This window comes from Hippocampus guttulatus, chromosome 3, assembly GCF_054856545.1.
Source record: "Hippocampus guttulatus isolate MCC_2025c chromosome 3, RoL_Hgut_1.0, whole genome shotgun sequence".
Taxonomy (NCBI): Eukaryota; Metazoa; Chordata; class Actinopteri; order Syngnathiformes; family Syngnathidae; genus Hippocampus; species Hippocampus guttulatus.
Window position 1 is genome coordinate 6,855,833 of NC_141263.1, and position 24,506 is coordinate 6,880,338.

General features: G+C 41.3%; 1 protein-coding gene across 1 annotated transcript in view; it reads right to left on the bottom strand.

Moving 5' to 3' along the window:
* entrep2 (endosomal transmembrane epsin interactor 2) overlaps positions 1-24,506 on the bottom strand; it is an 88,811-nt gene that overhangs the window by 13,108 nt on the left and 51,197 nt on the right. Inside the window, exons 3-4 of the mRNA XM_086107642.1 lie at positions 4,082-4,192; positions 1,891-2,022 (exon numbers count right to left, since the gene is read on the bottom strand). Coding sequence (XP_085963768.1) covers positions 1,891-2,022; positions 4,082-4,192 — 243 coding nt within the window. The remainder of the gene's footprint in view (positions 1-1,890; positions 2,023-4,081; positions 4,193-24,506) is intronic.

Consider the following 24,506-nt stretch of genomic DNA (forward strand, 5'->3'; position numbering starts at 1 on the left):
GACCGAAGCTATGCCAGGTTTCCTCAAGAGAGAGTTAGAGAAATAGCACGTGGACATCCGTGCTTTATAGTTCCAACAAGGATCTCCATAAACTTTAACTGAAACGCTGACTACAATAACAGTACAAGGTCAAATGTAATAGGTTTATTTTATGGGAGAATTCAACTCATCAACAGACACCATCACACTCTCAGCCAGGAAATGTGCCCAACTGCTCAGAGACTAAGGACTACTCTCTTCGGAGCTTATACCACATAAACCGTTAATAACCGTATTATAGGAATTCATTTCCTGGTGGGCCGCACAGAAACACCAACTGCATGGAAATTGGATCCAGGGGAAGAATTTGTCTTGAAGAGGACAGATTCCAGCAAAAGTTTCAAAGCACCTTAAGTACTGCACATATATATGTTTACCCACAATGCACAGCCTGACAACATTCCTTCCAGCAGCGCCCTCTGTATTTTCCCTACAGAGTGGGAAAGTGGAACCCGATGCATGGGTGTGAGCATGTTAACACCAGCCAAATGAAACATTGTGAGAGATACCGATAACCTTCCCCAGCACAACCGTGGCTCCTTGGAGCACTGTGGCCTGGCCTCTTTCATGCATGCCATGCTGAGATCATGTTGTGCATGTGTATGGGGTCCTAGAATTTGCATTCCAACCATTATTTTGGACAGCAATTTTCCAAAGGTGCACAGTTATACAACAGCTACTTCTGTTCTCTTTTGTGTTATTATTCGTTGACAGTGCTAATGTAGGACGGTGCACCGAATAACGTCATATATTTTGCTCGGACAAAACATCGGGCAAGTGTTACGGAGATAATTAACCACCCATAGATGCTGTGTCCCAAGCCAATCTGGGGAGAGATTTTCACAGCAAGGCTACAAATCTGCCCTTGAACACACACTTATTGCATTCTTCCATCCCACTGATGAATTACAGTCAGCTGAAATCACTGAATCTGAAAAGTTGGCCGTGGCCAGTGTTCTATACACCCATGAGAATAATCTCTTCTCAGAGGAAGAGCATGTCAGCTACCTAGTTATCATCAGTAACGGGAGCGGAGTAATTTTTACCATTCATGTGGCATGGTAAAGACTCAGGGGAGCAGATCATGACAGCTTCTGGTTCCACATAACTCAACACGTCTCACGACTTGCGCTCTTAATAAAGGTTTATTGCCCTAATTCCCAGATGTCGTTGAAAGAGAAATGATCACTATGATAAATGTACTTGATCTTTCCTCTTTTCCAAAGCACGCTTCATCCCGAGGAGTCTTTTATTTGCTTATCAATGTTTTCTAATCAATCAGAGGCATAAAATGAACGGATATGATTGCCATTCTGCAATAAAAGCACAGTTGTATATCATTCGGGCAGTTGAGATGATCTTCCGAGATCGTGCACTTGCAGCCAAGCCAGACGAGTTATGTCCTCCATACAAAGAGGTTTGTCACTTGGGGAAAGAAAAATCTTGGTGCCAATTTTCACTTCCTCCTGATTTAATCTGTGACTGGTGAAGCTGGAAACAGCACATACATATTCCCACATGGAATGTGTTCCACAACGACAATACAGACATAAATAGATTTGATACCTTTTCAAAGATTTATGATTATTATGATTTCTTTTTTGCGACATTAAAGGTCATTCCAGTATTTAAAGGAATGATCATCTAAAAAAATCTCAAAGTGTACTATTGTGCTAACCATGTCCAATATGTACAGCAGCAACCCAAAAAGAATCCATGTTCTGCCGGTGAGCAATTACTGCAGGGGAAAACACAAATAAACATTGAGGAGGTTTGCACTGACAAAATCCATTCGTTTGTGGAAAGCATGCCGATTTCTTTTGGAAAACCGCTCTACGTGGAGGTACACACCTTGAGACGCAAGCGTATGGTATTGCAGTCCCTCAGTGGGTTCAGTTTCAGCGTCTCTCCAAGGTTGTTGCAGCTTGAACTCTGTTGCTGGAACTCGCAGCAAACACACACTCCGTCGCTGTCAAACTTGAGCTGTGAGAAGAGGAGGAGAGAATGATTTTTCATGAATATACCCACATCAGACATGGTGGTCTACAAAAATTAGGGGACAAGAGAGTGGTTGTGTTTACACTTACGATTAAATGCAGTAAAAAATAAAAGTGCTGCTGTTTTACATGCAATGGGCAGTTATAAAAGAATCCATATGTGTAACCAACGAGCCACTGTGAAATATGAGGAGCTACCCAGGGGGGGATTGCGGTGGAGCACACCTCTGCAATGTGTCCCAGATTGAGAGGAAAGCAGGACATGAACTCAACAAGTATGGGTTAATTCAGTTTGGGGAGAGGAGATGAGATGCAATAAAATTTCGATTGGGACTTGGGGAGGATCTCTGGAGATCCACATGAAGAAAGAAGCTGAAGTCCACAGGTGTAGATAGAAAAGCAGCCTCTAAGTGTGGGAGTTAAGTGGTGTGGTTTGGTGTGACTTTCAATTTCAATTCTTGAACGGAATGAAGGGTTCAGTCGCACTTCTTGACACCGTGTTGTAAGATTTACTGACGACGGGGTTGATAGGTCAGAGAATTGTGAGGACAACTCAACAGTGTGAAAGAACACGGATTATAGTTTTCCACTGACACTAACAGCTACTTGACATGTTCAGAAAAAAAAAGACGTCCTCCTTTTCTCACTGTTTCGACAATGTGTCACATTGGTAATGTCACACTTTTACTATACTTAATGCAAGACGAACAGTATATCAAAATCTTCTCCTGCAGAAGACACACAAAATTTAGATCAATGTTTATTCTTCGTGCCTGTACCTTTTGTTTGTGAACTGAGATGTGCTGCTTATTGCAAATATGGATTTGATGGTTTGGGTACTGTTTGAGTCATTAAATGGCATCCGAATGACAAGAATAAGAATACCATTATTCATCTCACAATGAAGAAATTCCCAATTTATAGCAGCAAAGTTATGAAAGTTATAAACAACACTTGTTGACATTTGTATTTGAAAATGTACCCGACCCTGACAAAAGGTAGGACCAAAATGGCTCCCCGCATGAATTTCACAACTGACGAATGGGAACGATTTCATCCATTCAGTTCAAATAAGAAAAAAAAACAGCCCTCTTGTGGCGCTGTTACTGTGGCTTGGAGAATATGCCATCACTTGAATTGATCTCTTCTTTTGAAGATAATTTTAGTGATCGATCAGCACTGCAATATTTCTGCCTTATTGCAAGGTTCAAATCACATACAGTATATTGTTTATGGGTCCCACTTTCATGCTCTGTGTCAGTCAAACTGTGCGCCTGGGTGGAGCTTTCTTTCTTTTCCTATTTTCCTAGACTTTGCAGAGGTACAAATTGGGGGAAAAGGGGGCGTTTGCGCCAATGTGCTTCACTGTGGAATGGAAAATAGCCAACTACCAGCCAATCGTAGCGGCTCCCCTCATTTCCATTAAAATCAGGGTGGTTGAAACGCAAGACAGGGCTTGACATTGCAGAAGCAGAAATAGACTCACGCCGTCTGTGCACGACATTGGCACGACGGGCAAAGTGCGTTTATACAGGTGAACTGCAAGATCTCCTCTTGCGAATAACATATCCGGCTGCACGTGACTGAGCAATCGGAGACCGCTTTGCTGGAACACCCAGCGAGGTGCAACACGATCTGCCAAATTGCTAAACACAGTCAACTCGACTTGGCCCGGCAAGATAATGAAGTGTGCTATTTTTTTACGCCGAGTGCACATGCTCACGAAAAAAGGCCCTTATGTGTGGAATTCTTCCAATTTTATTCAAATCTCTTCTCCTCAACATGTGTCAGTGAAGAATCAAAATTGTCTGTAATTGTGAATATCACCGTAAATGGTCATTAATGTGTCTTTTGCTCTGTCTGTTGTATGTCTGCAAGTGTCTTGTCTGATTGAGGAGTAAGCAGTCCAGAGCGTCCCCCACCTCTATGTCATTTGGGATAGGCTCCAACTCCCTAGTGTCCTTGAACAAAATAAGTGTTCGAGAATTAATAGACGGATGATGAAAGTTGGAGAGTGGGCTCTGGAGCGGCTCATATGGTCTTACCAGCTGACATTCTTCGAGGGAGTTGACCAGCTGAGCATTCTGGCAGGAGAGGATGGAGCCTGCCAGGTTGAGCATCACGCAAACTGCTGACAACAACATGAAGAATGTGATCTGCAACAGACAGAAAGAGGAAAGAGGGAAAATAGTGAAAGGAAAGATGTTGAGCATCATGTCATATGCTGTTGGTCAGAGAGGCACTCAGACTCTTCTGTCCTGTCCCTGGCATTGAGTCATCGCACACTTGGAACTGACCGCCACAGTCGACATTTGCATTGATCTTACAATGCAAATGAAAATCAATGATTTCTTTTAGTCAGCATCATGTCACTGCTTAGCGGCAGACATACAGTAAAATTCCTCTAGAACGAAACCTACATGGGCGAAAATACCCCCTAATGTAAAAAAAATCTTCATGCATTAACACCATTCCCATTCTACTGCCCCCATAGGATGAAAAAAAAACCTGTTGCGTTATACGAAATCATTTTCTCTGCTCCAACCTCGCGAAGACATTCACTACAACGAAGTCTAATCCAACAGCGACCTTTACTGCTTCGTTCGGAAATGGCAACAGCAACCGTCACACTGGTTTATATAGTGAACGATGTTTATTTCGGTCACAGCTGCGAGTTTCCTGAACGCAACATACTCATAGCTGCTCTGCCATTGGCTTACCGAGCATCATCCTGGCCTCCGATTGGCCAAGAGGGACCTCACTTTCTATGTGTGTAGATACTGAAGCTAGATCCGTAGAAGATAGAGTGGAATGCATCCGATTAGCTGCTCAGAGTAAATTGCTTATGGCTCGACGGACATTCAAATAAACGAACGATTCCTCGTATTACAAGTAAAGCATTTTCAAGGAAATCAAATTTATCATGCTAAAAAGCTTACGCTAACTGGAGCGCTAATGAGAGAGAAGTGCTCCAGTTAGCGTAAGGTTTTTAGCCTTCGAGAGCTAACTATGGCCATCGAGGACGACGAAGCGTCCCGTGGCTGGCTTAAAAGTTCATTGCATGACATCAGCTGAGCAACGCTGTCTTGGGTGGCGATCGAGGGGAGGCCGAGTTAGAGATAGTGAGATGGTGGAAAGAAAAGCCACCGGGTCCAGGAAGTATTTGTTATTGTTTGATTCAGACGAGCATGGACGTTGCATGGCTAAAATGGCTACAAAACGGACCTTTGGATGTCAAGCAGCTAAGACAAGAAGAGCTCTGATGCTGGAAGAGAGGGGTAAAAGTCATCAAAATGAAAGACGGAGCAAGCAAAATTAAAGACATTATCCAAGAAATTGATGTAAGTGAAAGTGAATGCTGATCGTAAATCTCACAATTTCTTTCCCTTTTATTCTTTCTACACTGACAATATGAAGTTTCAAGTAAGTGTGTGCTCATACTTGTGCACTGTTGGAATAAAAATAGAGTACACATACGTTTGTTTGTGTGTGTGTGTGTGTGTTTGTGTGTGTGTGCTTACATCTGAGATCAAATTTGCTACAGTGAAAAACCCCTGTTGTGAAAAATTTCTTGCCGCAAACATGATTTCGTTGTGGAGGAGTTTCACTGTATTAGAATCACCATTGCTCAACAGATTTCAACTCAAAGAATAAAATGTGCAAAATGTGAATTTTGCAGCTTGAACATTTGCAGGATGTTCCCTTATTCTGTTCAAGGCCCCTGCGAGATGCATTTGCATGGCACCAGGAGATTGTTCAAAAATTTTGTAATGCTTTTGGTGTTGAAGTCCTCAATTGATTTCTCAAACATTTCTTCTACCAAATGGCTAAACGGCGCACTGAAAAATGGCGTGACCCAAAGTGAAATTTTTAATTTGTCCTTGAAGAGAAGCGTACACACACACTTGTGCACGCACAACACACACACACACACACACGCACACACACACGGACAGCAACTACAGAAAATATTCCCATCTCCGGAATTCTATGTAAAGGAATTTCCTTCACCCGGAATAAAAACCTATGCATTAACATTTTGACTACGATATTCCATTTTACCGGAACTTACTTAAGCGGAAGTTCCACTATCCGTAACCCGGATGGAGACGGAAGGCCGCGGGAGCTTAAATACATGTAGCGCCCACCCGATGCAATGGAAGACACAACGGAAGACACATGTTCACTTCGCCGTTTTCTATCATCGGATTCGAAACGGCGACGTTTAAGTGGCTTTTTATTGCCGTGTGTTTTGCAGTAATAGCAAACAATTTTAACTTTATTTACTTACGTCCTGTAGATCGCAGCACTAGCTTAAAAAAGTACTCGACACAACGGGAGACATGACGGAAGAAACGTGTTCGCTTCGCCGTTTTCTATCATCGGATCCGAAACGACGACGTATAAGTGACTTTTTATTGCCGCGCATTTTACTGTAATTGTGAAAGATTTTAACTTTATTCACTTACGTCCTGTAGATCATGGCATCGAAACGAAGAAGAACAACCCAACAAAACAAAACAACCCAAAATAGACTCATTTTTTTCCCCAAGACGGAAAAAAAAATAACATTAAAATACTGTACTGTGTTGTGGGATTTTTTTTATACTCTACACCTGTACTGTATACTGTACTGCTGTTTTTGTCATATAAATGGTTTTTGGACAGTATATTTTTACATTTTATTACTTGTGTTGTTACACATGCATTTTGTCAACATACTTGCAGGTTCATAAAGGACATGTACCATGCTCATTTCCCAAATAAGGAAATTGTGTTATAAGGACCGATTGGACAGCGCAAACATGAGTCTGCACTAGAGAATGTTTACTGTATTTCTTAACGGTGATAGAGGCAGCAGTTGATGCGGTCTAATTTACTTTCATTCCAATCATTCACTTGGCCTCTGTTTCCAAAGGGCATAAAGGTTTTTTTTTACCCCGCAGGATGACAGTGCTATAGATATAAATTCCTTTGATAGAAATACGCATGGCTTCAGGTATTTCAAATTACAGGGCAAGTGTAGCAGAATGAGTTTTTAAATTGACAGCAGAATTCAGTTTCTCATCAATATGTAACTCGGGTATGAGTGGCGAAATGCTTTTTCTTTTGTCAAAGTACGACTGCAGCAACCCAGTTTACCTGCAAACATACCAATGACCAATGTAAGAAAAGATCAACTATTCAAAGCAGGGGTGCCCAAACTTTTTGGACCGAAGATCGACTTTTCGATCAACCAACCTCCCGTGATCGACCTGTTAACACGCACGCACATACACACACACGCACGCCATGATGAGCAACAGCCTGACACGGAGGCATGTGACGCATTTTAGCAGCCTGGTGGGTTCACACATCCACCTGAGGATGGAGGGTTTCAAACCGAGCTCCAGGCTCTGTGGATGTGGCATGTTCACCCGGTGCTTGCGAAGGATTGCTGAAGCTATTATGGGTCTTCATTGATGCACTCTGGCAGTCATAAAGGAACAGAAAGGTCCCCAAACTTTTCCACACATTTGGAAACACCCATTCATCCATTTTCTAGAGCGCTTGTAGGGTCGCGAGTGAGCCGGAGCATGTCCCGATTATCATGATCACGTTCGGTTAGTGCACAGCAGGTGGCGGGGGCCTTCCTGGTTTTCCTGCTGCGCACCTGTCTGGCATCAGAACTATTGGGACTATTTACGGACCTTATGGACCCACGTTAAGGTGTTGGATGATTTCGCCTTGCATAAGTGATTGTTCAGGTGCATTATCTCTTGACGCTCTCTTATTATTCTCGTTCTGTTTTTGGCTTTTGCCTTGATTTATGTTTTCTCCGTTATTTGGGGTTCTAGCCTTGGCTTATGCTCTTCATTATTCAAGTACCGGTAAGTAGTTTCTGGTGTGTTTAACTCATTCAGTACCAGCCAAGTCTGAAAATACGTTTAAAAACGTCTTTGGGAGCGAATGAGTTAAGTGTATCCTCGGTTTGTTCTCCATACGGGTTGGCCTTGTACTTTTGTTATAAGCTATTTTCATTCATGTTTTTTCCTTGCCTTGTGCAAGCGCTTTTTGTTTTCTTTGCATTATTCCTGGCATGTTGTCCACTTTTTGTACTTTGTCAGCCTTGCGCCTATTTTTTGTAAATAAATATTTTTTGTTCGATTAACTTTCCTTGAGTTTACATTTGTAGAGTCTGATTCTGTCCGGAACCTTCACTGAATTTAAGGTTTTTGTCCATATCTCGTCTACAGGATGTTTCCTGCAACAATTATGAGGTTTCTTCCTAAATTGCAGCATGCATGATTCTCTTTCACCTGGAAAGCATTTTGAATTACCTTGCTGAAAAAAAATTAAAAAATCCAGTAAGGTGAGAAAACATAACTCTTTGAATAGAATGCACAAATTGCTGTTTTGTGTGGCCTCTGCTAACGTGAGTACCCTTTTCAGCAGACGCATTCAGTGAATAATACGTTGGCTTGATGACCACTATCTCCGAATGATGTGATGACAAGGTTAAGGACGGTAAGACGCTTGAACCTCAGACAGCCTTATCTCCATTTACATGCTTAATGCCTGTATACAATTAGGTAAGAACCTATTTTAGAGGACACACGCATAAAAAAATGTGTCTGCAAAAAGATTTGTAGCTCATGTGTCATAAAAAATCAACTAGTGTTCGACACATATGACTGAGAAGGACAAAGAGACTGGATAGTGTATCATTAATGTTTTACATTCCAGGTGATTCTTTTGAGGTTGTGAATTATTAATTTACAAATAAGAAAAGTATATTAGAATTCAAATCATGTTTCAGTTCGGATATTTCATTTCTCCATTGTGAGACCAATAAAGGTTTTCTTATCTTATTTTAATTCATTTGTGGAGACATCACATATGCGCCAGTCTATAAACAAAGTATTAGTTTGTACTAGATTGCTTCCAGAGATTAAGCTCATGAGTCATAAAAGTAATAAGACATCTTGTTCCTTCCCAGATGGATGATATAAGTATGAGTCAAAAAGTCTGCAAGAGAGGCTGTGCCAATGGAAAAAAAAAATGCTAAATACTTGTATTTTTATGTCATTTACCGTATTAAAATTTAAATGGAAACCTTGATACTGTCCAGCGTTATCGCAGGGTGTACGTCAACTCCTGCCCAATCTCTTTGGACACGCTTCACAAACTTGCCTTTGAGTCAATGATAAACTGAAACGCAGCCAATGTTTTTTTTAAGCTTGTTAAACTCCCAACAAAATAGTTTACAGGGATTTGCCGATTTTCTGTGGTGTTACCGATCACAGACAATTTGCAGTGTCTACTATTGATGCCCTTAAAATGAAGTGGACGAATCCACCCATAAATTCACTTTCACTAATAGGTCTAAAAGGCCAAGTTTAACAAAGTAGCTTACTTACATCAAAACCTGGAATCTTTGGAATATCTTCTGAGCTCATCGGAGATACTTACAATAAAACAGATTTTAATTAATAAGGTATCAACACAACCATTATAGATTGCATACGCTTGTTGTATGTTGTGAGAGGGAAGAAATTTCATCTGTGCTGTATGTTGCACCTACAGCACATTTGACAATAAAGTTGTACTTGATACTTGAAACACAAAAAATAATTGATTTATGCAGTCCTCTCCTGGCCTGCATATCCTCCAGACTTTCTGTACCGGGCTGATTGTCAGACAGGTGCTGCACAGCAATGCCTTCTCGTTACAAAGTAAGATCACATTGCACCTTTTAGCAGCTTGTCATTAATTACAGCAGAGCTGCACACCGCATGCCAAATCGGAAAATACACATGAGGAGCGTGTGGTAGATTTACAGCGCATGTCATTCTCACACCATTTAACACTCACGGCAGAGGACGACATGCCACAATACAATCACTATTCATCTCTATGACACCCACTCATAGATTACAGCAGAAGACCCGAGGTTCAGGTGTGTCATTATGAGTCTCCATATCTGTCACAGGATAAAATACTTAAGCTTCGGCAGTTCCAATCCTTTATCTGGCAGGAAATCTATCCATTTTTTTCCAAGATGAAAAAAAATGTTTTGGATTTATCCATCCATCCATCCATCCATTTTCTGATCCGCTTATTTTCACAGGGGTAGCGGGGGGTGCTGGAGCCTATCCCAGCCGTCTTCTGACAGTAGGCGGGGGACACCCTGAACTGGTTGCCAGCCAATCGCAGGGCACACACAGATGAACAACCATCCAAGCTCACACTCACACCGTGGGACAATTTAGAGTCAAATACGCAATTATGGTGTATAAAGTTGTATAATTTACGATGTGGATTGAAGTGGAACTTTAGTCACTTCAGAAAGTCCATATTTAAAGCCCATCTCAACAAATAGGCTGTTAGGAGTCTGCAACAAAAAATAGACGATTGTATTCCTGTAATAAAGACATCTGTTTTCCTCGCTGAAAGCCCATTTGGCTCTGACCCAAGCTCATATTTCACTGCTGTTTATTTAAATCAGAAAAATTCAGCAATAAAATGTGAATGATCTCATGTTGTGATGGGAAACAAAAGAGTAAAAGTTTTCAATGCACCTTTCATGAATATCCACATATGTATGAAATGCAATGACGTGGGGAGTACGCTCTCCACATAAATATTTATTGACCGTGTAATGTATTTTACGCAATTAAATAGATCATTACGTATGCCCATTTTTATTGACACTGTGTGAGATTTATGAATGAGTTTATGAATATGGTAGTTTGCCGTGGTATAGAACCGCAATGCATCATACTGAGATGTTTGGGTTCTAAAATTTTGATGATCTAACTTGATTGAGTCTAAACAAAAAACTGCGAATGATTCGTGCACAACTTACATTTGTAGATATTTTATTTTTTCCAAAGATAAATAGAAGTTGAACTCAGGTGTGTCAGATTTTAATGTTATATTTTTAAACGGGAGCACATCAGTGCCCTCATAAAGCTTGGCAAATCAGTCATTAGTCTGCAGCAGCACTGTGACAGCACTCATTTCTTTCCAATTATCTCTTGTCCTCCAGAGACATGAGCAACGTTTTGCTTCAACTCAATGTATTGCACCACTCCGATTGGGTTCTCCTTTGATAATGCAGTATATACAACAGTCCTCGGGCTCCTGCTGAGCTCCGGAACATCTGTCACAAAAATACTCAAAGGACAGCTCATGACGTTTGAACACAATTTAAGACGTACAGTATGCACTTAAAGACTTTAAAAAAGCTTAAAACCAAATAAAAGGCAATGGGAAACCTGGCCAAATAGACAACCTGGAGAGTAAGCAAAAATCAGTCAAGAAAACACAATCAAGACTGCAACAGCTGTCTGTCATCGTTCTCCTGATAATTGGTAACCTTCAGCCTCATTCCCCGTGGTGCATATTTATGCATCTGGGAGCGTGAGTGCGTGTGTGTGTTGGGACATCATCACCAGGATTACTGCTAAACGGAGTCGAGTGACCTCAAGTTCAAATCAACAGACTCGATGTTGATTCACGCTCCCAGAGGCATAACCTAAGGGACATCTCCCTGACCAAGACATAACAATCTTCGCAGACTCTCTAATCCTTCTTGGGAAAAGCGTTATTTCAGGAGCATAGAACAATTGAGGTATTTTTTTTTAAACTTAAGTCAATCAAAGCGGAGGCATGCTAATTCATATGTTGTACTAGTTGAGAATTGTCATCAATAAAGGTTGTAGGCCCCCCTCTCCAGTAAATCTAATGAGTCATCTTTAGACTTGGAGTGTAATGGAACACAGCATTACGTAATTAGGAAAGGATTCCGCGACAGTTAATGCATTTTATTACACCCCCCCCCCACCGCCATTCAAAACCTCAGAGATGGAACAAGATGGTAATATGGCACACACAGGCTCACAGCATAGACAGTATGGTCTTGCTTTTTTAAATAAATAGATAAACAGACAAACACACAAACAGCGCATGTGCATTTTACCGGGTTGTATTTGAAGCAGAAAGGGGGAAGAAAACTACGATATAGTGCAAGTGTCGACTTCTGTTTTAAAGAAACATTTGCAGAGAAGACCACTGGTATTAGCGGAAGCTAACTTGATTGAAATAGCGAATATTGCCTCTGAAAATATGGTGTTTCGCGACAGAGTGGTGATGTTATGTTGAACGATAACTCGAGCTGCACTACTTTAGTAGTCATACTTAGTGTAGCTTTGAAATAGTCACATCTAACCGTTGGCTCAATTGTTTGATGAAATAATTTTAAGACATAAAATACCATTCGACATTGGTATTTGGTTTCTTTTGTCTTATAAGAATTTTTGGCATTGGAGATATCAAGTGAAAGTACTCAAGTAAAATTAGTTAACTATAATGCAACACTTAACATTACTGCCATTTTTTAACAGGTAATTAATAACGCCATTGGAATACATTTTTGAAGTCATTCTCCTAACCCTGTTCATCTGAGCTTTCATGCTTCCAACCTTGTTAGGCGGGGAAGAATTTGACCTCCTGACCTCAACCGAATGAAACACCTTTGGGATGATCCAAACCATTGATGGTGAACGAGGAGGTCTTCACTCAGCTGCAGCATCAGTAAACTCTACCTCTCCTCTTCTGGATGAATGGACAGAAATTCCCCAAAACACACTTCAAAATCTATCACTGAGTATGTACCTGTACATTCGCCTGACTTGGGTTGCAGGCAGCGTGGATTCATTTCCGGTGTGACGGTGTGAATGTGAAAAGGAATGGTGTCCGGTGAGAGGTATGGAAAATGGACTAATGGATGGGCACTCCAAAATTTTATCGAAAAAAAGCAGAAGAGTACAAGCCGTTATATACTGGAGCTGCAAGTGGGTGGCTCGATATTTACTTCCTGCATATGATCACATGTCGACCGCAATGCTCTTTGTGCACTGAATTTAAAGGGAATTAGGAGAGCCATTTTAATTGGCCATCAGTCGACTGTGTTTCCTCCCACAACTGTGCAACCGCCCCCGCCTACCTGCGCTATTTGAGCAAAATACCAAATGAAAGAACACTCCACCCATGTGCACAGTTAGACAGCGTTTTGCTCGAGACTTGTGCTGAGCCCCAGATGTGTTTTAGCTGTTGCGTGACAGAAAGAGAGAGGCAAATAGGAAACATCTTTAGATTGAGTGTATAGGATTTGATGTGTAGTGATGTTGACAGCTTGTCAGACTGCATCCCGACAGGGTGTGATGGATTTGTTCCTGTGTTTGAAGACATCATCTGGAAAAAAAGAAAAACGGTTCACGCTTTTAACTGGCAACTAAGAAAAGTGTCGCACGTAACTGTGTACCACTTACAATGTTTTTAATTTGATTTAAAAAAATAATAATTAAAAGGGGGAGGGGGCTGGGTGGAGGTAAGGGAGCTCGTGGAGTTCACCCCTGTGCCAGAGCTCATGCATTTTGATCAGAATACACCATGAAAGAGAGTATCACCCTAAAGGTCAGCAGTTGATTAGCCTTTACCTCTCATTTTCATCAGTCACCGATCTCTGAAGAGCGCAAACAAGGAGGTGGGAGGATGTTGTAATGAGACGGATTGTTCGAATGAACCTTGTCACACCACATGGAAGTTGCAAAACATTGAAAAATGTTCTGGCTTCTTCTCAGCCATGAGGAAAAGGAATGCAAGCTCTTACACAGGATGTTTTTCTCGTGAAGCCTAGATCATGTTGCTCTTGCCTTTTGGAACTGTCAGATAAGGAGGTCTCGCTAATTCATATTCTAATTACAAAGTAATATGGGGCCACATTTCCTGCTTCTTGTGCCTCAGGGGAAGACATCGTTCATGAGGCATTATGGTGAGCCAAAATGTTTGCATTGACTCGGCCTTGCTCTGTTACACTTTGCCCCGGCTTTCACACAAGTTGTGTGGAAGATACGTAACTGTAAGGAATCACTGATGATCATGTGTGACCTGCAAGGGAGTCAAGGTCGAAGACAATGGGATTCATCCACTGCAATATGCAATTTGGAACCCTAAATCGAATTGTACACCAGATTTTTCTTCATAAAGCAGTATTTATGCATGGTTCATGTTCCTGACTTGTAAATAAAGTGTGGCAAGGTAAAACGGAAGGCGTCCGCATATTTTATGACGGCAAAGCCATGCATTTAAATTTGAGATTGATCGTGTTACGAGTGTAACAGTGAATTCTAACAACCCAAATGTGTACACAAAATATGAATCCACCATTCAAGGTTGCCAATGGTCATTCAATTCAAGGTTAATGGAGGAGGTGTGATACTGGCCGCTTTTGAAAACTCTGAAAAGGCTTGGGCTGAGAAATGTTCTTCCATGTCCTTCTTGAATATTGCCAACTTGAGTTCATGAGTTACGGCCTTGTGAATATATATGGCTAGCGTTCACTGCAGCCTGAAATCACATTCCTATAATAAGATGAACATTTAACTTATCTAGTCAGTGATCCTGTACTGGTTCAAATTCCTGACTTGTGCAGGCAGCGCGAATTAATTTCCGTGACGTCACAAGTTTTCATGGGAAGGAGTATGAACACAACATTTCAGAAACAGCTAACAAAGACTAAGGCTGTGTTCATACTGCAGGGCGTGAGGCCCAATTTGATATTTTTGTTGCAAAATGTGACTTGCAATTCTATGAAGCAACATGTCTGTGATGTGACACGCATGCGCACAAAGCACGACATTCTCGCCAGAAGTGAGGCGCGAGGAGGTAGAACTAAAAACATCTCGATCTCCTCAGTTCATGGAGACGTCCATTAAAGATGACATCAAATCACTTTCAATGAACCGTCTGCTTGGTTGAGTTACTTCTATCAACGCAAATGTCCACTTTATGCTTTATGTTTCAAGTGGGATTCATTTAAAGTCGACAAATAAACACCGTGACTGAAAAAAACCTCACAGACCAACCCTGCACCTCTGCACTGTGAGGGCAATGCCCAAAATAAATACCTGAATGTTAAATATGACACATTCAACGACGGGTAAAACAAACACAATCCAAGGACGGCGTAGGATAGTTCAAACTATGCGGCAAGACGAAGACAAATTCTGACATACCAGACTTTCGTTGTCGTGGTCATGAAGCGAACCATTTTCCTCATGACCAGTCGTATTGAGTATGTCCTACTACTCAGGCTCGGACACGTCAAAACAATTCTAAATCGGCAACAAGGCACTACGCTTGTCTGTGACGGGTCTGTCGGCTCAAAATCGGGCTACGTTTGTGTCGTCTGACGTCGGTATGAAACAAATCAAAAGAAATATTTTGATCATCCAATTCAAGAATCATGACTATGCCAAAGAAAAAATACATTATCGAGCTCCAAAACTAGTACCATGAATGCGATTGACAAGGTATAAGCTGACTCTATCCTGCAGAGAGGAGAGTTTCTTATTAGGGAATGTATCAAGAAACATCCAAGTTTAAAATACACAACAGAGTTAAGATTACCAGAGCCTCGGAGTCAGAGAACCGATCCATAATGCATGTTTACATGTACATCGCTCCCCCTTGGTGGAATGTACCCACCATCAGAGAACACTCCGATTCTGATTTGAGAGTCGAGTGGCAGAGTCCCTCTATGAAGAAGAAATGGTTTTGCTGTAAGGAGAAGTGAAAAGAGTCCATGCTAATACAAACTAACCAGAGGCACTAGGCAAACTGTGAGCAAGAACAGACCCCATAAACAAATACTCTCACTTTCAGCTTGCATGAGCCTTTTCTCAGTCTGGCAGCTAGGTGACAAAAAAAACAAAACAAAAAAAAAACAGTCTGGGTGAATCCTGGAAGCATTTTTATGCAAATAATTTTTTTTTTTTGTCCAACTAGACTACTTTCTCCGACTCTGGTGTTTTTGTGCAGGTGTGTGTGTGTTTTAACATTTCACACCTGAAATACAAATCGAATAAGATACAACAGCTTATAGTATTGTGCACATGCTATAGCCACTATTAGATGTGGTTTTGTGGCAATGCTCTCGTGCCCACGTGTAAATACAATACCAGCATGCAAGCGCAGACTTCCACCAAGGCTGAACTATAAAGCAAAGTGAAAGCGGATTTGCTGTGAATACAACTTCATGAATTTTGTTCATTTATGCTGCTTCTGTTCAATTCGTTTAAGGATATACATTTTGTCGAACAAAATACCAGCTACTGGTTTCATTATAAAATTAATTTTTCAGCATTCAGCCATTGTGGCACCCTGGTGCACATTTTGAGACATAAATTATGCTGACAGAAAACCTTCCTTAAACTCCATACTTAAACCTTACTAGAACTCAAGCAAAGCTGCAGCCACCGCCACGAACAAACGCATGTAAGACAAGCGGGGCTAAGTTTCCATCAGTCTTTTGGTGAAATGGGCGTCTGTCAGTGACGGACTGAGAAATCCATTGGCACTTGACGCGGGCTAGTAACGATTACATTGACGCACCCACCCGCCCACTTCCGTTAGTGGTTGGTCTGTCATTTTTCAGAGTTTTTTTTCGATCGCGATCGACCGGTAGCCCGCTGACTGGTCCCAAGTTAGTCGTGAGGGCTGGGACGGGGAGATGGCGGGGGGAAAGTTGGTTTCGGTTTCGTTCATTTTCGGGGCCGTCACAGCTGTTGGTCATCGTGGCGTGCGTGCATATGGGCGCGTGTGTGTGTGTATGCTTGCACACTCGCGATGGGGTCGATCGCGGTTGGTTGTTCGCTTCGAAAGGCTATTTTCAGTGAAAAAAGGTTGGACATCCCTGGTCTATGTCATCAGATTGACACCTTCTTTCCTTCAAAAATAGGTGTCAATCGTGTAACAGACTTAAAAATATACTTATTTTTCTTCCTGCTTAAATTTTTCAATTTAAATGAGCATTTCATGGTTATGTTCATCCATCCATTGCTGTAAGTGCATACGCATTACAAAACATGAAAGCTTGCAATTCACTTCAGTCCTAAAATTATTTTGCACGTGTGGGTGGATGAAAGATGTCCAACATCTCTCCATCAATGATAGAATTTTTATCATCGTTTAGTTAAATCTGATATGATACATTCATTCATTTTCTGATGCGCTTATCCTCACAAGGGTCGAAGGGGGGGGGGGGGGGGGGTGCCAGAGCCTATCCCAGCCATCTTCGGGCAGTAGGCGGGGGACACACTGAACCGGTTGCCAGCCAATCGCAGGGCACACAGAGACAAACAACCATCCACGCTCACACTCACACCGAGGGACAATTTTGAGTGTTCAATCAGCCTCCATGGGAGGAAACCGGAGTACCCGGAGAAAACCCACGCAGTGAACATACAAACTCCACACAGGGAGGCCGGAGCTGGAATTTAACCCGATACCTCTGCACTGTGAGGTCGACGCGCTAACCACTGGACCACCGGGCCGCCTGATGTGGTACATCAAAACTAATAATAACTAGGTTGATATAAGGTGGTGTTTTGTGTGCCAGGCTTAATGGCTTCATCAAAACATGCGACGACTTGAAATTTGCAGAATTTCTCCTCCACAGCTAAGTTTACAATCTCTTTTCAAATGGAATGTATGAAAGCATAATAAATGCCTATTACAAATAAAACTCTTCCAAATAAGTGTCACACCACATACCACCAGAGCAGCCGTGGCTAATATAAAAATTGCTTAGAGTGCTCATGCTAACTACTACTAAGTACTCCTCGCTGCTATTTTGATGAAGCTGGATACTGTTCTTTTCGACCGACCATCATCTCATGCCATTTTGAATGACCGTGGGATAATTTCATTTGTGCACATCAGTGAGCGGCCTGGCCCTTGGTCAAAGAAATACTGAAGTGAGCATAAACTCAGCTCTTGCTAGTGGTTTTAAAACTGCAAACTTGCTCTTTATTAGTGATTTTCTTGCAGATCAAATGGCAAAGGACTCAACGAACACCTGTATTACAAACCAGCAGCACCTAAGACGTCCCCCGCTACCTGCAACCTTGCATGAATAAGGAGTATGCATACTTGTTGATGCATGGATGGCTGGATAGATGAATTTAATAATCTGCTATATAGACTGTAGTACTCCTGATATACAGCCACATGGAGAGCAGCAAGAGGACATGCTTGTTTGCTGTGCTACATCCAATTCATTAGACTGTGAAAAATGGCTGATATAACTGTGCGCAAATCACAATTTACTGGTTTATGACAAGTGACCACAGAGCGCTCATTCAGTTAACAAAAGAATACAAATTGTTGAAACCTGCCTCGAATGCCTCGATTTCCCCAAAAACATTTCTCCCTATGACACCAAGCTAGTGAAGGAGAAAAGTAGAACCAAGTGACAAGAGAGCAGAGCTTATTTGTACTGCTCAACAATAGTCGAAAAAAAGAATTCGACTGAACACTTGGAGTGAGAGTCTGTCTGCTACATTTTATTCCTGTTATTCAAGGTTGCATTTATTAATCAGTGTAACTTTGTACATTTTTTTTCAACAGTCCAGGCCAAATGTCAGCATTTGCAAAGTTTGTAAATATTTCAGAAACAAGTGCCGTGGCACCTGTAAATTTGCCACATTGGCATTCTGTTGCCAGCCTGTTAATCTATTTTGTCGATCAACAAAACACACTTTGCATATTACCGACGCCTACCGATTAATGGTTCAAACTGCATCAAGCAGGTTACTGTATTTTCCGCACTATACGGCGCAACTAAAAGCATTCCATTTTCTCAAAAGCCGACAGTGTGCCTAATAATCTGATGCGCCTTATTTATGGATACATATTCAGATTTCTTGCACGTAGTATTTTAAATGCTCTGTGTAAAGCGCTTTGTTACAACTGCAGCGGTTGTGAAAGCGCTACATAAATAAATCTGTCTTGTATTGTATTCCCTTTAGTGTAGCTCCATCGGGTGGATGCAGAAAGCAAGTTCAGCCACGATTGTCACTTCTATTCGGTGCGCCGTATACAGTATATGAAAACAGTTTTAAAATAGGCCATTCATTGAAGGTGCGCCTTATACAGTACTCTGAAGTGCCTTATAATGCGGAAAATACAGTACAATGTAAAGTAGCTCAAACTTTGGATATGCCGATGCCAAAGATGTATAAACAGCTAATAAAAAATATAATATTGTTGTCGCCTTTCTATTAACCAACACTAATTTTGTTGTTCTACAGAGGAGCATCACATGTAAAAGCATGAGACAGAGAATCTTAATTTGCTTAAAAAGACAACATGGGCAGGTTGTGCCCAGCCGACAATTTATTTATTTATATGTTATTTAATGTGCTGGGTTGAATAGCATACAATTTTTATTTTGTTGCCGTGCTTACTTTTCATGAATTTGCACAGTTGCATCTATATATTGAATTCAACTCAGCCCAAAATTGTGCAGATGATTACATTTATGCGGTGAAAGAATTCATTATCACATTTGGAGGAAAACAATAGCTTACTTGTTTGCAGAACTTGTGTCTTTTTAAAGAGCCCAAATGATTGGATTTTTTTTATGTGCAAGTGTTTCTAGTAATTACATTTTTGAAAAAGGCTACAATTATTTTTTTTCCTCTAAACAGTCAACAAAACACATTCCAGTCACACTGACAAGGACCTGTGTACTTACGTATGATGTACAGTAGATTCTTGAGGTATAGTAGAGACAATAAACAACTCGCCTCATAATTAACGGCACAATTAAAAAGAAAACACAAAAATTGACAAAAATATGAAAGCAGCTCTGTCTCCAACTTTTTTAACCTCTTTTTTATTTCCAATTTGCTATTCATGAGTAACATCATCAACACTAGTGTGTCCAGTGTGGACCTGACCCACTGAAATATTGTAGCTGTTTCTAGCCCTGTCATTTTACAAGTCGATTCTAATCTTAATGTTGTACAAGAGGGCATCAAAGTAGTGTGCAGTTCTTTTTTGTCCACTTCCTGGTCTTGAGGATAATTTAAGATATTGGGAGGAGGGGAAGGGGTTCATTGTGAATGATATAGCAAAAGGAGAAATTCTCTCACAAAAGAAAGAATTATTGGACTGTACGCATTTGGATATTTTTCTTTGCATATTTGGTAGATGCCAGTTTACTTTCTAATGAATTTATTTCAACTCAACTTTATTTACAGAGCACTTTTGAAAACACCATCAAAGCATACAAAGTGCTATACACGGACTAAAATCAGACATACAAAAGTATATCCAGTTAAAACAATAAATGAATAACATAAAAAAATAAAATAAAAGATGAAATGCCGAGTTAAAAGCCATTGAACAAAAATATGCGTCCACACTGATTGGAACATTTGCATCCATGGGTAAGTGTAACATTTCTATTATGTCTGAAATTTCTGTGGAGTTCAGCTGAGAAATGAACAAACTAGCCAATTCCAATGGCATAGCATGAGAGTAAAAGAGAATGAGATGATGTTTTAAGATGCACAAGGGAAGTCGGTATGGGCATTCTGAGACCACCAGTGGGGCTACCAGGGGCCCACAGCAATAAGTTGGTCCACTTTTAGCTGAGGCTGGCCCAGCTTCAGCATGGGACTGCAAACACACTCAAACTAATCCCTGCTTGTCACACAAGAAAGAGGCTTCAGGAGCTGTCAAATGGCCTTAATTGGACTGATATCATTCGGAATAATGTTATAACGAGAACACTTGAAAAGATTGCACTGTCATCTAGGTAGTGTACGTGTGGGCTTTATATGCTTGTATTTTATTAAGAGAAGCAGACATAGTCAATCTGACTCAAATATATCCCCACCAAGTGATCAGGTTGTAAAAAAAAAAAAAAAAAAGTACCGCTAACCCAAAACAAACTCGATTTTATGATGAGAATCAGGAGTGTGTAAGGCAAATTGTCTATTATGTTTCATGTACAGCATTTTGTTTGAGCTGCAATTGTTGCTGTTGTCCTCTAGAATTAAGTTGAGTTGAGTAAACGTGTCCCTGCATGAATATTGATGAAACATTTGATATCTTCCATGCATTATAGGCAAGAATTATAAGCAACTGACAAATGGGTGGATCTCAGAATGTATGTTCCAGCTGCATATACAAATGCTGACCCACTTGTGGAGTCAATATTTTCTTCCATTGACAATAAATCACCATATTTCACTGCTTATAATATTGCAAACATACTGCAGAGGTAAAATTAACAAGTGAATGTAATTTGAGTGGTGAAATATTTTTGCGCGGAGCACACGGGCACCATTCTACCAAAATAAGGCCCCAAAGTGTTACGGACTGAAATAAGACCTGTTTGGTGGATATTTTATGGGATACATTTCAATCCATGCAATCATATCGTTGTTTACCTTAGCTTTTCTGTTGTACACCAACATTGCTGATTGCATGTGCTGCAGTGTTTCTGACTTCCTATCTGGTTTATTTCTGCGTTTGTTGAACACCTGTTTGTGTGTGTGTGTGTGTGTGTGCGTGCGTGTGCGAGATCAGTTCTGACCTGGCGTCATACATGAAGGGAAGAGGCTGACCTCATGCATGTGTTTGGGCCTCCCCTCCCACCTGTATCCCATCACTTCATTTCTTCTGAGAGCATTTTTTTTGTTTGTTTGTTTTGCTTGTTTCTTTGAAGCTTTTTTCTTCACCTCATTGACTTCTGTTGCATTTTTTCCATGTGCTTTTTTCCATCCTACATTCAATTTATTTGTAACCGTTTCATCCATCCAATTTTCTTTACTGCTTATCCTGTTAAAGGTTGTGGGGAGCTGGAGCTTATCATACATCCTGGAATGGTCACAAGTCAATCAAAGGGCCCAAATACAGAGACAGACAAACATCTATACTTACTGTACATTCACAAATGAAGTCAGGTTTGTAAACCACAACACCAACAATGACTTTTTTAAACTTTTCAACTAACCTAAAAAGTCAGTCGGGTAACATCTCTAGTTTGGTTTTGCCATTGTACGGGGGTGCAAGTCAGTGTACTGCTGTAAGAGTTATACAGAATTCTTTATTGTTTTTACCTTGTTTCATAATTTATTTCTTTAAAATAGTTCACATGAGGTAACCAAGGCAGGTAATTTTACAACCAACCAACAAAAGATCTTTGGTTATCAAACAGGATTGAATGTCATAAAATGTTTCAACAGAAGTCGGCGAAGGAATTTGGCGATAAATTTTACCGTCAAACCTTTTCAGCAAGCGCTATCATTCAGTCCTGTTTTATTAGTTCCCTGGAGTAATTACCTGCCATGGTTATCTGAGAAGAAATGTCAAAAAGATTTACTCAGGGAGATAAATAATCAAGAACTCTGGATAACTCTTACAACTGGACACCGACTTTTGCACCTCCCTGTATATGATTAATAGTCGACACTTATTTAGTTGTTTGTTCACCTGATTTCCAGGCAGGCAGGATGGGTTCAGTATGCGCTAGTGCAAAACAGTGAATAGTTGGATTAGAGCACCAGTGTCTAAGGTCAAGGACACAGGACCCAACAAAATTGGGACTACGTGAATTTAAAAAAAAAAAAAAAGAAAAAAAAGAATGCAGTGATTTGGAAACAGTCAGCCGCATCTCATTTCCTGTGAGATGAGCTGAGAAGCAAACAGATGCCGCCCCAGTAGTCATGGACATTTAGAAGGTTGGACACTCAGTCTTTGATTAATGGATTCCAACGGAAGGCAAACGCAGTCATGGCTTCAATTTCCTTCACTCTTTATTGGACAAAGAAGCACTCCTCGGACTTCCGTGCTGTGTAGGCAGCGTGAGTTCAATCCCCATTTGGGTGTAGTTTGCCTTTTCACCCAAAATCATTTGGGATAGGCTCCAGCTCCCAATGGCCAGGAACCGAATAAGCAGTATAGAAAAAGGGTAGATGTAATATCATACTGATAATCTTTTCCATAGGTGCTCCAAAGCATAACAAAACCTAAACTAAAATATCCATTCATCCATCCTTTTTCTACCGCTGATCCGGGTCGCGGGGCCAGCAGCTTGAGCAGGGAAGCCCAGAATTCCCTCTCCCCAGTCACTTCTTCTAGGTCTTCCTGAGGGATCTCGAGGCGTTCCCAGGCCAGCTGGGTGACATAGTTTCTCCAGCATGTCCTGGGTCGTCCCCGGGGTCTACTGCCGATGGGACGTGCCCGGAACACTTCACCAGGGAGGCGTGCAGGAGGCATCCTAATCAGATGCCCGAGCCACCTCATCTGGTTCCTCTCACTGTGGAGGAGAGAGAAGCGGCTCAACTCTGAGCCCTTCCCGGATGGCCGAGCTTCTCACCTTATCTTTAAAGGAGAGCGCGGACACCCTGCGGAGAAAACTCATTTCGGCCGCTTGTATCCGGGATCTCGTTCTTTCGGTCACGACCCATAGCTCGTGACCATAGATGAGGGTTGGGACGTAGATCGACCGGCAAATTGAGAGCTCCGCCCTTTGGCTCAGCTCCTTTACCACGAGAGACCGACACAAAGTCCGCATCATAGCAGATGCTGCACCGATCCGCCTGTCGATCTCTCGCTCCCTCTTGCCCTCACTCGTGAACAAGACCCCAAGATACTTAAACTCCTCCACTTGGGGCAAGATCTCCTCCCTGACCTGGAGAGGGCACTCCACCCTTTTCCGACTGAGGACCATTGTTTCAGATTTGGAGGAGCTGATTTTCATCCCAACCACTTCGCACTCAACGCTCAAGTGAACCTAAAATATGCAAGACAAAAATGACAAAAAACAGCACCTAGATAACTTGTGTGTAGTTAACATTGGTCACGAGATACTCTAATTTAGCTCTGCTTTAAAGAGTTGATCTGGTTTCTTTTATTAAAAATGATCTGCTGTGTTTTGGAGGAGATTGTGTCAGGAGGGAAGGACATTGCTGCAATGCACAGTCTCCATCCAGCACCAAGCAGCAACTGCCTTAGAAATTGTTGCTGGGTTTCCATGACACTTTGTCGCAAAATCAAAGTGATATTCCTACAATTTCGGTCAAGTGCAACTTCTACTTGCGTTTCCATTTCAGAGTGTTTGGCTTCCAAAGCATAATTCTCGTAACATCCCAACTCAAGGTCTTGTCATTTTCGTAAAATCTCATATTCTCGCGAGAGGTGTGTTTACGGATGATGCACATTCAGTTGTTTGCAAATGAGGTGAATGAGCGTCTCATACCATGAAAATAAGAGGAATGCTAGTCATGTGACTTCCCATGCACATGGATGTGAAGGGTGACACGACGAGTGGAAATGCAAAAAAAACCTGTTTCTGTGACACTTTTGCGATATACTTCCTCATGAGAGTGCAAAAACCTTTTGACGATATTGGAGAGTTTTTATGAACGTTCTGTGTTTCTGTTACCAGTTTGCTATTGCGCAATTTGCAACGGAAACCCAGCCACTGGCACCTTCATTAACCTTTTCAGGGACAGTGGTTACTACAATGGACAGCTTATCATGTTATCAGGTTACAGGGTGTATGACAGGGTTCATATCAGAAAAGATTTTTTCTTTGCAGACGCGACATTCTCCCTTTATAGTGTC